Raw genomic sequence first — 17,113 nt, forward strand, 5'->3', positions numbered from 1 at the left:
CAAGGTCGTTCGTCTGCTCCAAAGTTGAGGTTGCCGCTTCTCCGGGCTCTTGGCTTTTGGCTCTCGCCTTTTCCATTTTTGGGCGCGCTTGGTGATTTTGTAATAAATGAATGCGTTGACCTAGCATGTGAGGTTCTTAATCGATTTCGCCAATTCGGCGAACCATTTATTATAAAGTTTCGCATATGAATTGGGCAGGGGACTAGGACCAGGCGCTACATTTATAAATGATCCTGTCATAAAGCCAGGCACTTTAAAATAATTAGCTAACCAACACGTGGAACCCATATCTTTTTCTTGTTCCAGGAAATAAAGTGGAACCATTGATGGGTCAACTTCAAAATGCGCTAACACCTAAGCAATTTTCGGAAGGTGCTAATTGAAAATCAACCCCTTCCACCGAGCTTCGAATTGATTAACCGGCTGACCACAAGTTGAACAAAAAGGAGCATAAAGTTTATGGCCAAAAACTATCTCACATACAATCACCAAGAAAAAAAAAATTGGTATCGATGGATGAGTCTCCAGCGGAGTCTTTTAGTACCCGCGTGTGGGTTTCTGTATCTGTATCTGTGAGGGGCAGTTCAGGTTCATGTTCAATGCTGCAAATTATACGCGTTTTCGGCATCGCCGACTGCGACTGCGAGTGCGAGTGCCCGGCCCAAAATGATTGGCGTGCCAAAATGCTATAAATGCGCCGCCAGGCCAATTCAGTCACAATCATTCTCGTTGCGAGTTCACAGTGACAACAAGTCAGCCCAGCCCAGCCCAAATCCAGACCCAAATCCCATCCAAAATGAACAAATTCGTGAGTTGAGGAGTTGGCAAAGGAGGAAGGAAAACCCATCTAACCATCCTTTCTATCCTAGTTCATCCTTGCTGTTGCCACCCTGGCCATTTCCTGCGTCCAGGCCGATTCCTTCGATGCGAGAGCCGAGACCCGGGAGTACAAGAGCGACCTGAAGGAGGACGGAAGCTATGCCTACCAGTACCAGACCTCCAATGGCATCGCCGGCCAGGAGTCGGGCGCTGGGGGCTACTATGCCAGTGGCTCCAATGCCTACTACGCCCCCGATGGCCAGCTGATCCAGCTGACCTACACAGCCGATGCCGACGGTTTCCACCCCGCCGGCGCCCATCTGCCCACCCCTCCTCCCATTCCGGCGGCCATCCTGAAGTCCCTGGAGTACATCCGCACCCATCCCCACCAGGAATCCCGCCAGGGTCAGGGACGATTCTAGATCAAGTTGGGCCTGGGGCCACCACCATTACATGTTGAGCGTTATTCGAGTTAGGCTTAAGTCATTTGAAAATAAACACCGTTTGAGTTCACAAACATTTCCATAAACAAGTCAAGACTGTTGTTTAATTCGGGCAAACATAGCATGGAAAGGGGCATCGCGAGAGATTCGCTAATTGGAAGATGCGCCAAATTTGCGAAATTTTTGCAGACTTATTTAAGTCAACCAAAGTTTCTCCAAATTCAATGAATTAATTATGCGTTTTTTAATAGGTACTTTCAATACTTAAAAGAGCAGGTTTTTCTGGCTGGCCATTTAAAAACTTTACATTTTTATATTCGTAATTCTTCTGTCAAATGCAAATTTAATTATTTCTGGCTAGCGGCATATTTTTTTTAAACATGTCTAAGACTTTTATTTACTTTTTAATTAAAATATGTTCCTTGAACAATGTAACAACATACCTAGAAAACTTTACAGATTAAAATATCACCAACCTTATATTTGATATTTAATTTTAAAGTCATATTCAAGTTTTTGAATTTGACTTATAGGCGCCAACATCCCGTAACGGAAACCAGGGCTACCTGCACGCTTATCGATAGTCAGCTAATCCGCATTGGAAGTCACAGCGAATCGTCATTTTTTATATCGATATTTATATTATCGTTATTGTATTTGGCGCGCGATTTGAAATAATTGAAAGCACGTGGTATCTATGTATGATTAGAAATTAGATAAACTTAAACTTATACTAAGAAAAAAAAGTTTTTCTTTTTAATACTATTTATGTTTATATATTTATCTATGTACCTGTAGTATGAATTTCTGAAATCTTCCGGTTCTCAGAAGTACACATTTTGAATGAAAATAACTTACCATTAAGCTAAACGAAAACATTGATTTTTACATATCTAAAGATCTGTTAGTTTATTTTATTCTATAAAGTATATTTAAAAATTGGTTCCATTTGAAGAAAATTCTAGATTGACTCCAAATGTTTTTATAACTATTTTTGATTAATTTTATGATATTAATTAAAACCAAATTTTTAGCGATCCAGTTTTTTCCAGGAATCGCTAATATATTTTCTTTGAATTGATTGAGCCGTTGACAGCAGCACTCTGTTATTCGGAACTGGTTCGCGAACGAACCGGTTAGCCGCGCTCACCAGTGCTGGCATTTGGTTCAAAAGAATAATATAAGCAAATGCAGTGCGGCTTGATATTGAACTCTATAAAAAATCTCAGCATCTAAATAAATTGACCAAAAAAACCATTAAAGCTTAAAAATATATTTTTAACCGTTTACAGAAAGCATCTCAATAAATTACTTGCGTATAAATAGGTAATAAATATAGTTGTACTAAACTTATTCATACATATGTATAATAAAATAAAAATATTAGAAATATAATTATTCGTTGTCCTACATTTTGACCAGTTTTTGTTATGTGTTTTTGGCTGATCTGTACACTTTCTGAAGATTGCGCATCACTGGCACTCGAATAGAGTAGAGGAGGGCGCGCAACCGGGCGATCGGTCGAAATTCAAACCGCGCAAGCTCGCAGTTGTTTCAGATTCAGTCACTCGCGATCACTCGAACGAATCGGTTATCCGGCAGCAGGCGAAAAGGCAAAGGTGTTGTGAGGTGTTCTGCGGTGTTTTGTGTTGTTTCGAGTTGTTTTGAGCTGTTTTGAGGCGAGAACTCCGCTGGCAGAGGCGAGTGCAACTGCAAATGCAAAGTGCATGTGCAGCGGTCAGTACTCGCATTCGCTATTTTTGCTGCCATTAGCCAGCTTGCTTGGCTCTTATTTTGTTTTGGTTTTGATTTTGAATTTGAATTTTGGTTTTGATATTGAAGTTGGTTTTGAGTCTGCGCGACTGGGAGTTCTGTGTGCGCGTTGCATTTTCAATAAACGCGTTTGCTTTTGGCTCTTGGCACGCTGCGTGGGCGCCAATTCGTGTGACTGTGTCTCGTGTGTGCATTAGCTAATGTGTTTGTATTGCTAATTAAATCGGCAGCAAAGGCAACCGCAAAGTGGCAGCAGCAAGTAAAGAGCAACGAATACCAGGCAACAAGAACCCAAACCCCCGACAAAAAGCGAAACAAAGTGCATTCGATAAGTACGATAAACGAAATCCATTCCATTCCCGATCCAAACCCGATCTACCCGATCTGCGCACCGAATTGGATCGACAGCAGGTGTTTTCCCCACCGCATTTCCCATGGTGAGTTTTCCACGCGCCTTCGCTATCGCATTCGAATTGTTGACCAGCGTCCTATTAAGCGCTCTTTTGTTTGCCCATTAGTCGCGGTCAGCTGTGATAATATTTATTACCAATTGCTACGAATACTTCCTTCAATTTCCAATGCGGCGTGCAGGGCGAACGCCACGAAACTAGATCAATTACGCGGAACCATACTGCTGATAAGACCTGGCGCCCCCTCTGAAATATATTAGTAATGCATTTGGTCACTGAAACCCTTAACACGTTTTTCTACGCGTAAACAAAAGTTGTTATCAATCGATGAATATTCGAATTTCGAAATAATTAGACAACTAACAATAAGAATCCGCCATAGCAAAAACAGTGATGTACCATTGTATCAGTCCTAAAAAGATATTGTTGTTTTATGTAACACCAAAAATTATATAATTATTTCCGAGTTCCAACCTATCAGATAAAATGTATTTGCTTGACTCTTATTTGAAATACTAATTTTTTTAACAATGTAATTTTTGAATTTTCTAAAAATCCATCCTTGATAATTTTTTCTATCTTTTACAAATACAAGTGGAGTTATTTTTCACTCAAACTTCTTTCTTCTTAAAATAAAAAGATTTGAGTTAAGGAATGTTCCAATGTGCGAAGCTGTTTGTATTTTTAAACAGAAATCGGAAGCCTTTAAAAATGTTTAAGTCATTTTAATCTCATAAAAAATAAGTATCAGTTACCTGTTCGCTATAGCGAAGCCACTCTGTAACTACAAATACTCCGCTTGTATGACGAAAATCGTTGGTAATCGCAAGACAAATAAACAATTAATTAACGCGAGCATAATGCGGCCATAACGAACAACCCGCAACACCTATTACCCTGCTCTTTAAATCTGAAAATCTTTGGCTCTTAAATGGGTTCGAATGAGCCGACGGTTGGGTACCATTTCGATGCTCGGGGGAATTAGAAGCCGTGTTCAGATCTTTGCCGATACGAATCGGATTCGCATTTTTTATGGGTGCCCAGGGCGGCAAAAAGAACAAGAACAAGTGGGGCGGCTACCTGCCTTTCGGATTCCGATTCCGAGAAGTGTTTTTGGTCATGATATGCCCAATCTGAATCTGAATCTGAATCGAAGCGGGTTCCACCCCTCGAGGCCAAAGAAATCTCCGCCAACTCTTCAAAGCGCGGCAGCTTAATTCAAATTGATTTCATTTTTCGATTCGTTCTCTCTCCCGCCTGCGTTTCGGTTTTTTGGCAAACAATTTGAAGTGTCAATTTGTGTTTATAAAACTAAAATTATTTATCAAGCCCAGGCCATCGCATGTGGGCAGCGCAAACAGTTAAAAGAAGAAAAAACCAAGCACGCATATATATTATTGGTACAGAGAGAGAAATATAACTGATTTTTAAGAGATTTAAATAACATAGAATTTTGATAACTGGAATAATTTTGAATTTTAATACCAATATCAGGTCTAAAGCGGTTCTATTATTTTCCTGTGCACTTGGAACAGTGTGTATAGTATGTATATATCGCTTATAGCACTATTGGCTGGCTGCAAAGTCAATTGCCAAATATGGCAGACTTGTTTGTGTGTGGTTTAATGTCACACTCGCACACACACACTTATTTGCTGGGAGATAAGTGTAACTCTCTGCCCGTCAATAGCCGAGCTTTGAAAAAGGAAATTCAACTACTTGTTTCACCAAAAGCCGCTGAAATAGTCACCCAACATCGGCGCTTCGCTAGCTGCCTTTCCTTTGTCTCGGCCAATAAATATTGAAATTAGCATGCGTCCAAATAAATTTATTCTCTAATTGTTATCTAAGCTGCTGGGCCCTAAAAGGCATCCCAGATCCAACCCGATCCGCGGATGAGTGTGCCGAACCGCCCAAAACAGATTACAAAAGAGCTCAGCTGGCCTCAGCTGGTCTTTAGCTGGAAATTCTCTGTGACTAATTGGCGGGGAGCTTGACTAATTGCATCGAGCTCGTTCAGCAGTGAGGGATGGGCTTGAAGGCAGTTAGTCGGTGATTAAATAGATTGCAACGATCTCAATAGAATTCATTTGCGCAGGGAAAATCACTTCTGATTTGATTTTAACTGATTTATAATCTCATTTTGATTTAAATTATATCTAATCTTAAGAGTTATCAATAGGAATGTCTACCGATTCGATATGGATAGGGAAATCGTAGTAAAAATATTCATAACCTAAATATCCAGAATTTTATTGGCAGTGGCTAATCTTGATAAATATGATCACTTCATTAAATTTTTATCTCTTTTCACCTTCCATTTACTTACAAATTTTTGTCACGCATATTTAGTTATTCAGAACTTTCTTCTGCAAATGTGTTTGGAAATTTCAACTATAAAAAAAATCTCTATAGGTTTTTTTGTTTAGTTTTTAAACATTTTAAACATTTGTACACCTTAACGAACTTACACTTAATCAGACAATTTGTTGATATGTTCCAGTATCAAAAAATATTATATTAATACAAGTATTATAACATAATAATACATAAATTAATGTATATCACAAAAATTTTAAAAATATAAAGTAATTTTTGATTTTACCCTTGCGTTTAAAAGTACTTTAATGATTCATATCAACTGCAGTTCAGCCTAAAAAATTTTTTCAAAATTATATATTTCCCCATTCTATTTTATTTTCACATTTCTCCATCACATATTTGAAAATTCCGTGGGTTTCCTCGTCGAAGGGAATGTAGCACACTTAGGCACTTCCACCTTATGCAACATCGATTCGTTCTTTTGCGTCAACGGGCCAAATGGGGAATACTAATAAAAATCGCGGCTCCCTCGCGTAATTCGCTGGCCAACCTACGATTCCAGCCAACGACAACGAGGTTCTTTGCATTGACGGCAGCTGCTGCCGCTTAGAAACTAGCAAAAAACTAAATAAAAATATTGGAATAAAATATAAACAACAACAGCGAGTGCAGCCCAGCCAACACCGATGCAGTGGCAGCCGCTTATTTAATATGCAAATGAGCGCATAAAGGCAATTCATTGCAGGGAGAGCGAAGCCAAGATATTTGCTAAACAATAAGTAAAATGGCTGCGAAATGCCAGAATAATTGTTATTCAGCAGTTGACGGGAGGATGAGCAGTTGTCACTTGGCAACTGAAACGCGTTTCATTCATATTCATTATAATTTTGAGTTTGAGTTTGCGTTTGAGCCAAGACTGCAAAACTGCCCACGCAAGCCAATGATTTGATGTGGCAATAAGCGATAATTATGCGAGCACAACGCGGCGTATGAGTAATTTGCGTTTGCAATTAGAAACAGGCGCCGACGTCGACGTGCTGAAATGTTCAAATTGCAAGTATTAATCTCAAAAGAATACAAAAAGCTGCAGCCAAAACCACAAAAAGTAATAACAAATGCGGCCAGCAGCCAAGAATAAAAAGCAAAAAACAAGAAAAGAATACAACCGACGAAGAAAAGAATCCAAGCAACTTGACAAATGCTGTGGGTGTTTCGTGTTGTTGGGGGCCCACGTTTAAAATTAATAATAAAGTACACACTCGGTAACTGCGAAAGAGTTGAATATTGAAAAAGCCCCATAAGAATATTTGAGCGAAGCTGCTGGTTATTTTATTTCGTGTGCCTGGCATACAAAAAACCCCAATAAAATTAAATATGTAATAACTTTTGAGCAGTAGCATTAACCATGTTCCGCCGGTTAATGTGCTCATCAAATAGCCATAAATCAGCTCATTTAAAGTGACTGCAAGTCGTTTCCTCCCGAATAGTGTAAGGTGTGGATGTTGTAAGTAATAATTTGTAGGATTCTTAATACAGGAAGTTGAGAGTTAAGTGGGATGGGTAGCCTCAACTCTTTAGATAGAGATTGGTGCCCTTTGTTAGCCCAAATAATTTGAATAAAAAAAGAAATCGCAACAAAGCCGAATTCGTTGTGCCCAGTTGCACTCCCTATTTGGAAGTTCTCGCCTGACTCTCCATTCAAAAGCAGCAAATAAGAAATCAAAGCCAGCATGGCGTATGCGTAATGCGAAAGCCCAGAGACTACCGACTACTGACCCATCCAAAAGGCAGCCCACACTAACCGAACAACAAAGGCGAATAGGAAATAACTAACCAGATCCCACAAAAACAATGCTGATTACAACCGAACAGCCATCTCTAGGCAAGTTGTTGTTATGCCCATTTAAGCCTTGCCAATTTTGGCAACTTGTCGACCACTTGGCGCTTCAACATCGCCGATCGAGAGATGAGAGCTTCGAGCTTCCAGCTTCGAGCTCTACACCGCCCATGCCATTTGCTTCCCATATTAATTTATCATTTATAAACGATTATTGTTATATAAATTAAATTGCGCGCCCAAAACAAATTAAACTAATAATAGGAAGCGTTTTTCACGCTTCGAACCGCTTAATGTGCCATTGGTGGGATCTTCCAACACAACGGGTACTGTGTAATTATTGACTTAGTCTTTGACTTTGTGGGGAGCCGACAGCTTTGGCTAATTCGTAGAACCGATATGGAAAGATATATGTATGCAAGGGGTTCCGATGGTCTGGCACTTCCGCCCCCCGATTAGCTAACCCAGTTTGCTTTTTGGGCCACGCCACTTTCTACCTAACCATTAGCCGAGTTTGCCAATATTAAATGGGTATCTTAAAAGCAATTTCTAGGGCGGCTTTGGCCAAATTTGGCAGTCGGAGTCGATTACCTTGGGCCGACTTGTCAGCAAGTGAAATTTGTTATACGCCTTTTGCCATTTTTTTTTATTCTGCATAATTTGTCCATAATCAGCGATCTCGGAAATTTGCATTCTTTTTGCGAGGACCGAAGACAGCAAATTCATAAAGCCCCAGACAAATAATGCGTCAATAAAATGTCAAGCGAGCATCGAAGGTTGAGCAAACAATTGACGAACGGCGAAAAAATTCATTATTCAATGTTATTACCCTCCCGCACGGGCAAACAAAAAGTGACATTAGTGTAAAGAACATTGTGAATCACGCAGGGTCACAAAGACTGTGTCACGGATGCCATTGGTTAAATATTTGGATGCCTTATGGATGGATGGATGGCTAATATCAATCAAACTGGTGGAAACGTACTTGCTTGTACGATACGCGATCAGGCCTTATTTGATCGCCAATTATCGGCTAATAAAGACTCGTTTTGTGTTCTATTAGTTGCATAATATTAGTTAGCAGACATATGCTGAATGATCAATGGGAAAGAAGGAGCCAATTCACCTCATTTATTTTTGCCTACTTCTGAAGTTTTATCATCCTCGAACACAAGAGCATAAATATTTATTTGATTCGCTGGGGATGGAGCAACATATGGCAGAATGTCTTTTGTCTGCGATTTTTTTATATTTTGATCAAGGTCACTGGGTATTCTGGGAACCTCTGAGCTCACACATCCCCTGCAGTTGCGGATTCTTATTAAATTTTCGTTAATTTACGAGCAGCATTCGATTGAAAGCGGAAATTCTCGGCTAATCGCGGGCATAAGTTAGAGCGACTGGCTTACAAAATAAACAGATCTCGCCGTATTCCTAATCCCTCTGTCTCGAGACAAGTGCCGCCCTGGGGTTTTATTTTTTTCCCCAGATTTTTATTTTGATTTTTGTGGTGCTCTGCGAGCAAAGTGTTTGCGACGGCGCCTTTGGGTTTGTTTGTCTGAGCTGCGGTTTCTGTTGCCATTGCGGTTTCCAACTGCCGCCTCAAAATTCTATTAAGGCCCGAAATCTGCTATTGATTTGCATCTATACGAATACGAATACGAGTGCGAGCGAGTGGATTGGATTGCCGGGCTGTTAAGTTTGGCATTTGCGGGAACTTGTTTCACCTACATTGTTTTACGTTTCCGCAGCTGCGTGTGCGGCTGAAAGTATCTTTGTATCTTTGTATCTCGGCCTCTGGCGGCTGCTCTGCCAACTTGCTGTTCTGTTTTTACAGAGAAAAATTAGTTCTTAAGGCTAGATTTTGATTTGGCACTGGGGATTACACAGATTATGAGTAGTTCTTAAGATTCTGTTCAAATAAAATCTGGTCTTTATTTTATTACAAATTTGTCTTGTTTGCTAGGAACTATTTGGAATTAAAACTTTCAGGTCTGAGTGCTTTATTAACAAGAAATTATAAAACAAAGATTTTGTATTGTCTTTTTATAGACATGGAAATGTAAAGTTTTGGATTCATTTAGTAAAAATTCTTGTATCAATTTCTGAGATGTTTGAAAAATATTTTATTATTTAATGTTTAGTTATGTCCTGTTCTATGAACTCAGCATAATTGCAAGCGACACCAAAGTGGCCAAAACAGCCCATCGGTCCAAGGTTCGTCAGAAGAAACTCATTTGAACTTTGCTTCCCCAGCGAAAATCCAGAGATTTCTTTATTATTATTTCGTGGGCCCATCAAAACACTGCCGAAGTCAATTACAAACCGATCAATCACATCGATCGTCCCCAAATGGGGCGGACCTTAGACCCCGACTGCCTGACAGCGAATGTAACCGCTGCAACGGTAAAAATTACACCCAGTAATTTATGCGACCGCCTCACTGGCATTACAATAACTCAAGTAATAATAACATTGCTAATAAAGCGCTCTCCACTCGAAAAGTGCGTAAACCGCTGTTCAGCCATAAATCGCCGAGTGGGAGACAAAGCGGAATGGCCAATGCCAAAGTTCCGAGAGGTGATCGCTGGGATAAGTCTTATAGGGGGGATTTGCGGGGCAAACTCAGACCCGGGCAACGACTCATAAATTCATTTGTTTTCATTAAGCAAAAGTTTTGTGGCGAGTTAGGGAGAGGAGATAAAGGGGGTAGGCCTCGGACAGGAAGGAAACGAGCTATCGAAACGCGAATGCTCTTCAAGTCGTGGGCGAGTAATTTTGCACCACTTCAAATGCTGTCCAAACTCGGTCGATTTGTTTACTTAGGCCATTGTGTATAAGCGAACATGTGTATAATATCAATAATATTTTACTTTTATGGATAAATAATTGGGAAGTAAGTAATAACACAACTGTTGATTATAAAACATATTTATTTATTGAAGTTATTGGGATAGAGACATGGATAAAGTAATGTAAGAAACATATATTCATATATGTATTTCGAATATTTACTATAAATCAAGTACTTACCATTATCATTTATGTGTTAGATATTTATAATGAGTAGTGATTTTTTTACACCATTTCATCTTCAAATCCCAAATTATTACTACTTTTAACACCAGAATATTTATATATTTTAAAAGTCATAAAAGCAAAAATCAAATAATTGATTTTTATGGATATGTTTTACCTATTATCAAACCGATTCTTTAAGTTATATAATATTTTATGAAAAAATCCGTATTAATATTTGTGTATCACTAATTGCTGAGTAACTGAACTTAGAATTCACGTCCATAGTGTTAGCTATGAATTTATAGGTCAGCATACCCAATAAGGGGCAGTGTGGACTTGCCCAGCTGCCGCCTGTCCAGAAACTGAGTTTGCCAATGCCCGACACGTACGCGGATGTCCGTGCCCAATACCCATCCGAAATCCATATCCAATCCCAGTTCCCATACCGCCTCGATAATCAATAGCCGAACTCCCCCCAAAAGTAATTAAGCACGCTGGATGGGCGTGCAATGGACTTGGCTTTTCGGTGGGGATGGGAGATGGGGTCTTGGGGAAAAGCCCTAGCCTGGGGGCCTGGGATACCGAGTTTGACGGCGCCTATCAGCAGAGCCATCAAACGTTTGTGCTTTGTCAAATTGAAATTATGCACAGCCGATACAGCTGTTACAGCTGATCTTCAGCCAGACAGATGGAGAGATCACTCGCTTATGTAATTGGAAATGCGCCTGGGGATTGGGGAGTTGGGATCGCATTGGATTGGAGCAGGGAATTGGGAGCGAAGCCGTCAAACGAAGGCTGACAATTGCAGACAGCTAATAACTTGGTCGATGAGCGATGGGAAATGGGAAATGGCAAATTGCTGATCACTGATCACTGATCGGTGATCGCCGAGTCGCTCGTCCCAAACTCATGCAGACACTTCCTCGAGAGTTTGGGATACCGATGCCCATTCCCGCCAGTCATGTAACAGCTTAAAAATAATTTGCTCAAATAAATCAAAGTCATAAAATGCAGCGAAGATCAGCCGGCGATCACCACTTCACCAACTTCACCATATACCATCCACACTCCATGCCAATCCAATCCAATCCAATACCATGTTGCAATGCCTAATGTTGCTGATTTTGCTTTGCTATCGCATAAAAGAATTTAATGAAATTTAATGAAAAGCTACACGATCGCAGACACGATCGCTACATTTGCACTTTGTTGCAATCGCCGCCGTCTGCTGTGAATATGAATTTGTCTCTAGGACATTTTCGCAATTAATTGAATTATCGTCGTGAATGGCAAAGGCATCCGAAGATCGATTGGGGTGCAATCAAATGCGATCCGTGCGATCGTCAGATCGGCACTCATGTGTCGGGGGATATACATACAATGTATCTTTTTTTATGGCATTTCGGGCTGCAAGTTTGCAAGAATATGGCATTAGCATGGCTCACCGATCGACGGGGTGTGGCTGTGTGGACTCTGCAACTGCGGAGTGGATTCACTTGCCACAACCACAAGCCGCACTGTAAGGTTAAAGCCAACCCGACAAGCTATTACAATCAGCCACGCTCCATTAGAGCCACGACGCTAGCTGCGCTGTCGGCGTCATTTACGCCTAATTAAACAAATTATTGCACTGCAAGTGGCAGCAGCGATTGCAAATTGCGCTCGATTTGAATCGCGCATACCCCGTGTGGCCCATGCCCATGCCACGAAATCTCACAATGAAATCTTAATTGCGAGACAATGGCCGCAGCCAGCTAAAGCGTTTACTATCTTATAAATAGCCCAAAGCGAGCAAAACGTTGAGAAGCGACAATGCAACACAAAAGGCAGAGTTAATGCTGGCAAATATCAGGTTACAAGTTAGTTACAAGTTCACGAGCCAACAATGAGATGGTTAAAATGTGGGAAGATTGCGGCGAACTTGGAATACACTCGTGGTTGATTTCGAATTATTATACACATTTTTATTCAAATCATTGACATATTCATTGTTATACTGTTTACAACATCGAATAATTTGAATTAATAATTTCCTACGTAATTTAAAACCCTTTAAAATGAGCTTTTTTATATCCTTTTATTTCTGAAAGTTCATTATTTATTCCCTTAGGTTCAATATTTTAAGGGAAATCTTTAAAAATGTATATAATATTCATTCTTAACTTATTAGTATGCCTTTTAAAAATTAAAATATATGTTTGTATTTGAAATGTTTTTCGGAAAATCTGCAATAAATTTTCCGTATTTATTGGCATACCTTTTTCGCAATTGTCACTGCCACTCGGTGGTAAACAACAAAGGCAAAACCGGCGGCGCTGTGGGCGATGCGGCTGCCTGGAGATCTGTGGATGTATCTCTTTTTCAGCTGCCTCACAAGCATTTTCAGCTGCCCAATCTGTCTCGGTCTGTGCCCCAAAAAACAACAACGGCCCCCAAACATTGACCAACAAATTCGCCAGTCACGTGGTGTGGCCTGTGCAGCCCAAGAAATGGGAGCACTCGGCGCTGGTTTTATATTTACGATTATGTATTTATTATGATGTCCAATGCAATGTAGTTCAAGTTCGAGTTGGCGCTGTGAGGATCGTTGGTATGGGGATTGTAAATTGTGAATTGTGGATCGGGGAATTGCGCAAGTGGAGAGTCTGGGGCCGAAAGGTAAAGGTAGCGAAGGTGCCTGGGCTGGCCTTTAATCTCCCCGTAGTTTTTTATACGACTGTCTGTCTGTCAGAACAGCGCTTTTCACGCCTGTCACCTGATATCTTTTTTCCCCCTTCGACAGATAATTTATGCAGTCTCTGCAGCTCGTGCTTTGTTTAACTTTGTTGTTCTAACGATAGACAAGTGCAGCTGCTTGGGATAGATCTGCAAAATGTTGAACTTACATAAATGGCAACTGGTTGCCTAACACTAAATGTAGATTGCACAGAGAGTAAATGAATCTACAATTTGTCACTGGTCTGAACTACATTCATCAACTCAATCAAATCAAATTTTGATATTTTAAATATATACAATGTTATTAAAACTCGGTCTTTCTCAATTCAATCTTGAATTTTCAAAATAGATATAAAATTAAAACAACTTTAGCATAAAAAAAATGTAGTGACTAATTTAAAATACGAGAGAGCGTTTTTATTTTGATATCAAGAACGTTTCTTCTCGAATAAATAAGAATTCTAATTCTCAAAATGAAAACATTTAATCTGAGCTTGTTTCTATCCCTAATTATTCGGGGTCTTGATTAAGATGTGTTCCTCTTAAATGAATAAAAGATACTCAGTTCATCTTTTATGCAAAAAGCTATAATAGCAAAGACCGCTTAATTTGTTCTCTATGTATTAAATCAAACTATTTGATGACGACGAATTTCTCCCTCTGTGACTCATTGCCGCCATTTGTGGGCGATCCAATGACAAACAGAATCTGAAACATAAAGGCGATAAACTCGCCTAATCTCGCTGGCTAAATATAGTAACAAGATATATCGATAAGCCATGTATGATGTACGAGTATTCATGCGGAAGTTCGAGCTCAGATGCCGCAAACCACAAAAGCTGTGAGCTATGAGCTGTGATCCAAACAAATGTTTGTGAAGGACAAACACGGATACCACGCAAAAAACTGTGGCAAGAATCGCACCTAAATCGCTGCAAACCAGCTGAGCTGCTCCCCAAAAGCCAAGAAGCTGACTAATCATTTAAGCGCGAGTTTCGACTCTATGAATGAAGTGAGGAAAACAATTCCAGCCCACACACAGAGACTAAATACATATATTTGTGTGCTGGAAACTGAAAAAAAACAGCTGAAAAGCTGAGAGCTGAAAACTTGAAATGCGGCAGCGGCGGCAACCGAAACCACAAGTCAATGTCAAAGCGGTGGCAGCAGCATCCAAATCCATCCGAGCGGCAAACTCGAGAATCTGTGCAGCCTGCATATGGCCAACACTTTTCAAATGAATCAGACCTGCACTGTGAAAAATATTGATCAATTTAACAAATCACTTTTAAAATTTTCAAATAGAAATATTATTTATCTGCATTTTTTCGGTTGAAGTATCATGGATAAATGATTACTTGATAGTATCTATTGGCACATAAAATCCAATATGATCTTGAGAGGTGCACAAGACAAAATATTAATAAATTTAAATTCCATTTGGATATGTTTAAATGGAAATCTTCTTTATTTTTCTTAAATTCATGAATTATATTATAGTTTCAGGGTTATATAATTTGATACTATCTTTTGTCCCAATTTCGCAAGAAAAGTACTGATCTGAAAAACTACACATTTTGAATGTGTTCAAATGTAAATACAACTAATTAGTTTTAATTTTCATGGGTTAAAATACCATGGCTATGCATAACGTGATAGATACTATAAGCATATAAAATCCAAAGTGATCTAAATTGTATTTTCCGTGTACCCTTTTGACTTTAAGCCAAAATATGTAGGTTTCCGTGGCTCACTTCTTTTGTGTGCCTTGCGCTTTGTGCTCATTGTTCGGGGCTTTGAATCGGTTTGAACTTTTGTATTTTGACAATTCAAAGTTAAGGTCAACAAGGGATTTGAAATGTTGCAGCGGTGCATTGAACCTTTTTGGCAAGCGATCTCAGCATAATTAGCGCTCATTGTCGATTGGCCCTGAGACTCTGGTGAGCCGGCATGCCAGGTAATATTTTTTCTCGATACTTTTTGGGGCACTCAAGTGGACATTGACCACTTTACACGTACATTTGTTTGTCTCACAATTTGTTATTATTTTTTTGGGCACCTGTAAATGCGGCCAAACTTGTTGCATGTTTTGGCTGCTTTGGTGCTGTCATAAGTGCAAGCGTTTGAACATATTTATGCACTTTGGTGGCCGTAGAATTTCCAGCACATGGAATCGATTGGCCAGCTGCATGCGAACGAACAGTCGCAATCCATGACCCACCATAAATAAAACTTTCGCTTTTCCATTGTGTAAATAAGCGTGAAAATTGCCCATTAGCGCCTTATATTTTATAGGTTTACCAAAGACCCAATTCCTGAATACCCAACCTGTTGGCTCCATTTTCACACTTCACATTTACGCAAGGTCCCCCGAATCCAAACTCGAAAACGAAAGCCCGTAAAACAATAGAAATTTTCCAATGAAGCGGCTTTTGACACATTTGATGGGTTTTTCATAGGGTTCCAAGTGCAGAGCCCCGTCATTGCCAGTTGAGTCTATTTAACCCGAAAGACTGTGAGACAGACCGTTCATAAATTCTCATCAATGGCAAACAGAGTTGGGGGAGTTCCCCAGTGTTTATTCCCGAAAATGTGACACTGCCCGCTTTGCTGTCAGATGTCAACTAGCGCCACGCGGCAAACTCAATGAAATCCAATCAAGAAGTCACGGATAATCTCCCATTTTTAAGTGGGTCGAGGGGCTAGGAAAAGAATTCATATTAATATAAATATAACATTCTATTTCAACGAAGGGAGCTTACTCTTATTGCTGGCATGATAACTAGTTCCTGTAGTGACTTAAAATACAACTAAAACAGATTTTAAAATAAAAACAGTACTACAATTGAAATTAAAAAAGAATGGATTCAACTTAAAAGAATTATAAAGTACCTTATCAGAACAAGATGTTTTTAATTTGGATAATTTAAGATTCTTTTACTTATCCAATATCCTATTTCAGATCGCAAATTTTAAATAAACATATTAGGACTTACAATCATTTATAAAAGGCTTACAAATGCTATTTAGGTAAATAATATTGTTGTTACGAGCTGTAATAAGATTTTTGTTTGTTATCTTTAAAGGCAGTTAAAATAATATTTTTGGGAATTACGATCTTTACAGAGCCATCACCTTACAGCTCAATCCTTATCCAAAATAGAACCATCTAGTTTTAAACGAGCTCTGCTAGTTGTGAGGTCTCTGTGGTTTTGCGGTTGCTTTTTCTCGTTGTGGTCATCATCAAAATGCAAAACCTACGCACTATTTAACTAATTTTTCGCCTTTTTTCTGGCCCGTGGGCTGCATTTTATTTATTTTCGTAGTCAAATGTTCTTTGTTGACCATACAACTCACACAAACGAAATCATTAAACTTATTTGCTTTGTTGTGGCTCTTGAATTTGGCTGTTGAGAACGCCCACGAGCAGCTGAATCTGAATCTGAATCGGAATCCGTGGATCTGAAGTGGATGAGGTTGTCCAGTTTCCCAGTTGGCCAGCTGGTCTGTGATTACCTTAGCCCCGGCTAATTGACGAATTAAGTCAAGTAAGTGCAAATGAGGCGTACTCGGCCACGCCCTAATTGCTCAATTTGCAACGCCTTCGAGTTGCTGCAACGACCTTCGCGACTGCCACTTAAACTTGACATATAACCGAAAATGTGCAAGGCAGTATCCTTAAAAATTATTGCACCGCTCACGAGTACGAGTTTCCCTCCAACTTCTCCACGTTTTCGCTTCATGAATGAGTCGCATCGCCATCGAATTGA

At 39.6% G+C, this 17,113-nt stretch overlaps 1 protein-coding gene across 1 annotated transcript; it reads left to right on the forward strand.

Moving 5' to 3' along the window:
* The first annotated feature begins 685 nt into the window (after window positions 1–685).
* On the forward strand, window positions 686–1,351 carry Cpr65Ec (Cuticular protein 65Ec). The gene is made up of 2 exons (XM_017069142.4): window positions 686–808; window positions 870–1,351. The coding sequence occupies exons 1-2, from the start codon at window positions 797–799 to the stop codon at window positions 1,239–1,241; spliced, it is 384 nt and encodes a 127-aa protein (XP_016924631.3). The 5' UTR covers window positions 686–796; the 3' UTR covers window positions 1,242–1,351.
* Window positions 1,352–17,113: the final 15,762 nt, after the last annotated feature.

Source organism: Drosophila suzukii, chromosome 3 (genome assembly GCF_043229965.1).
Source record: "Drosophila suzukii chromosome 3, CBGP_Dsuzu_IsoJpt1.0, whole genome shotgun sequence".
NCBI lineage: Eukaryota > Metazoa > Arthropoda > Insecta > Diptera > Drosophilidae > Drosophila > Drosophila suzukii.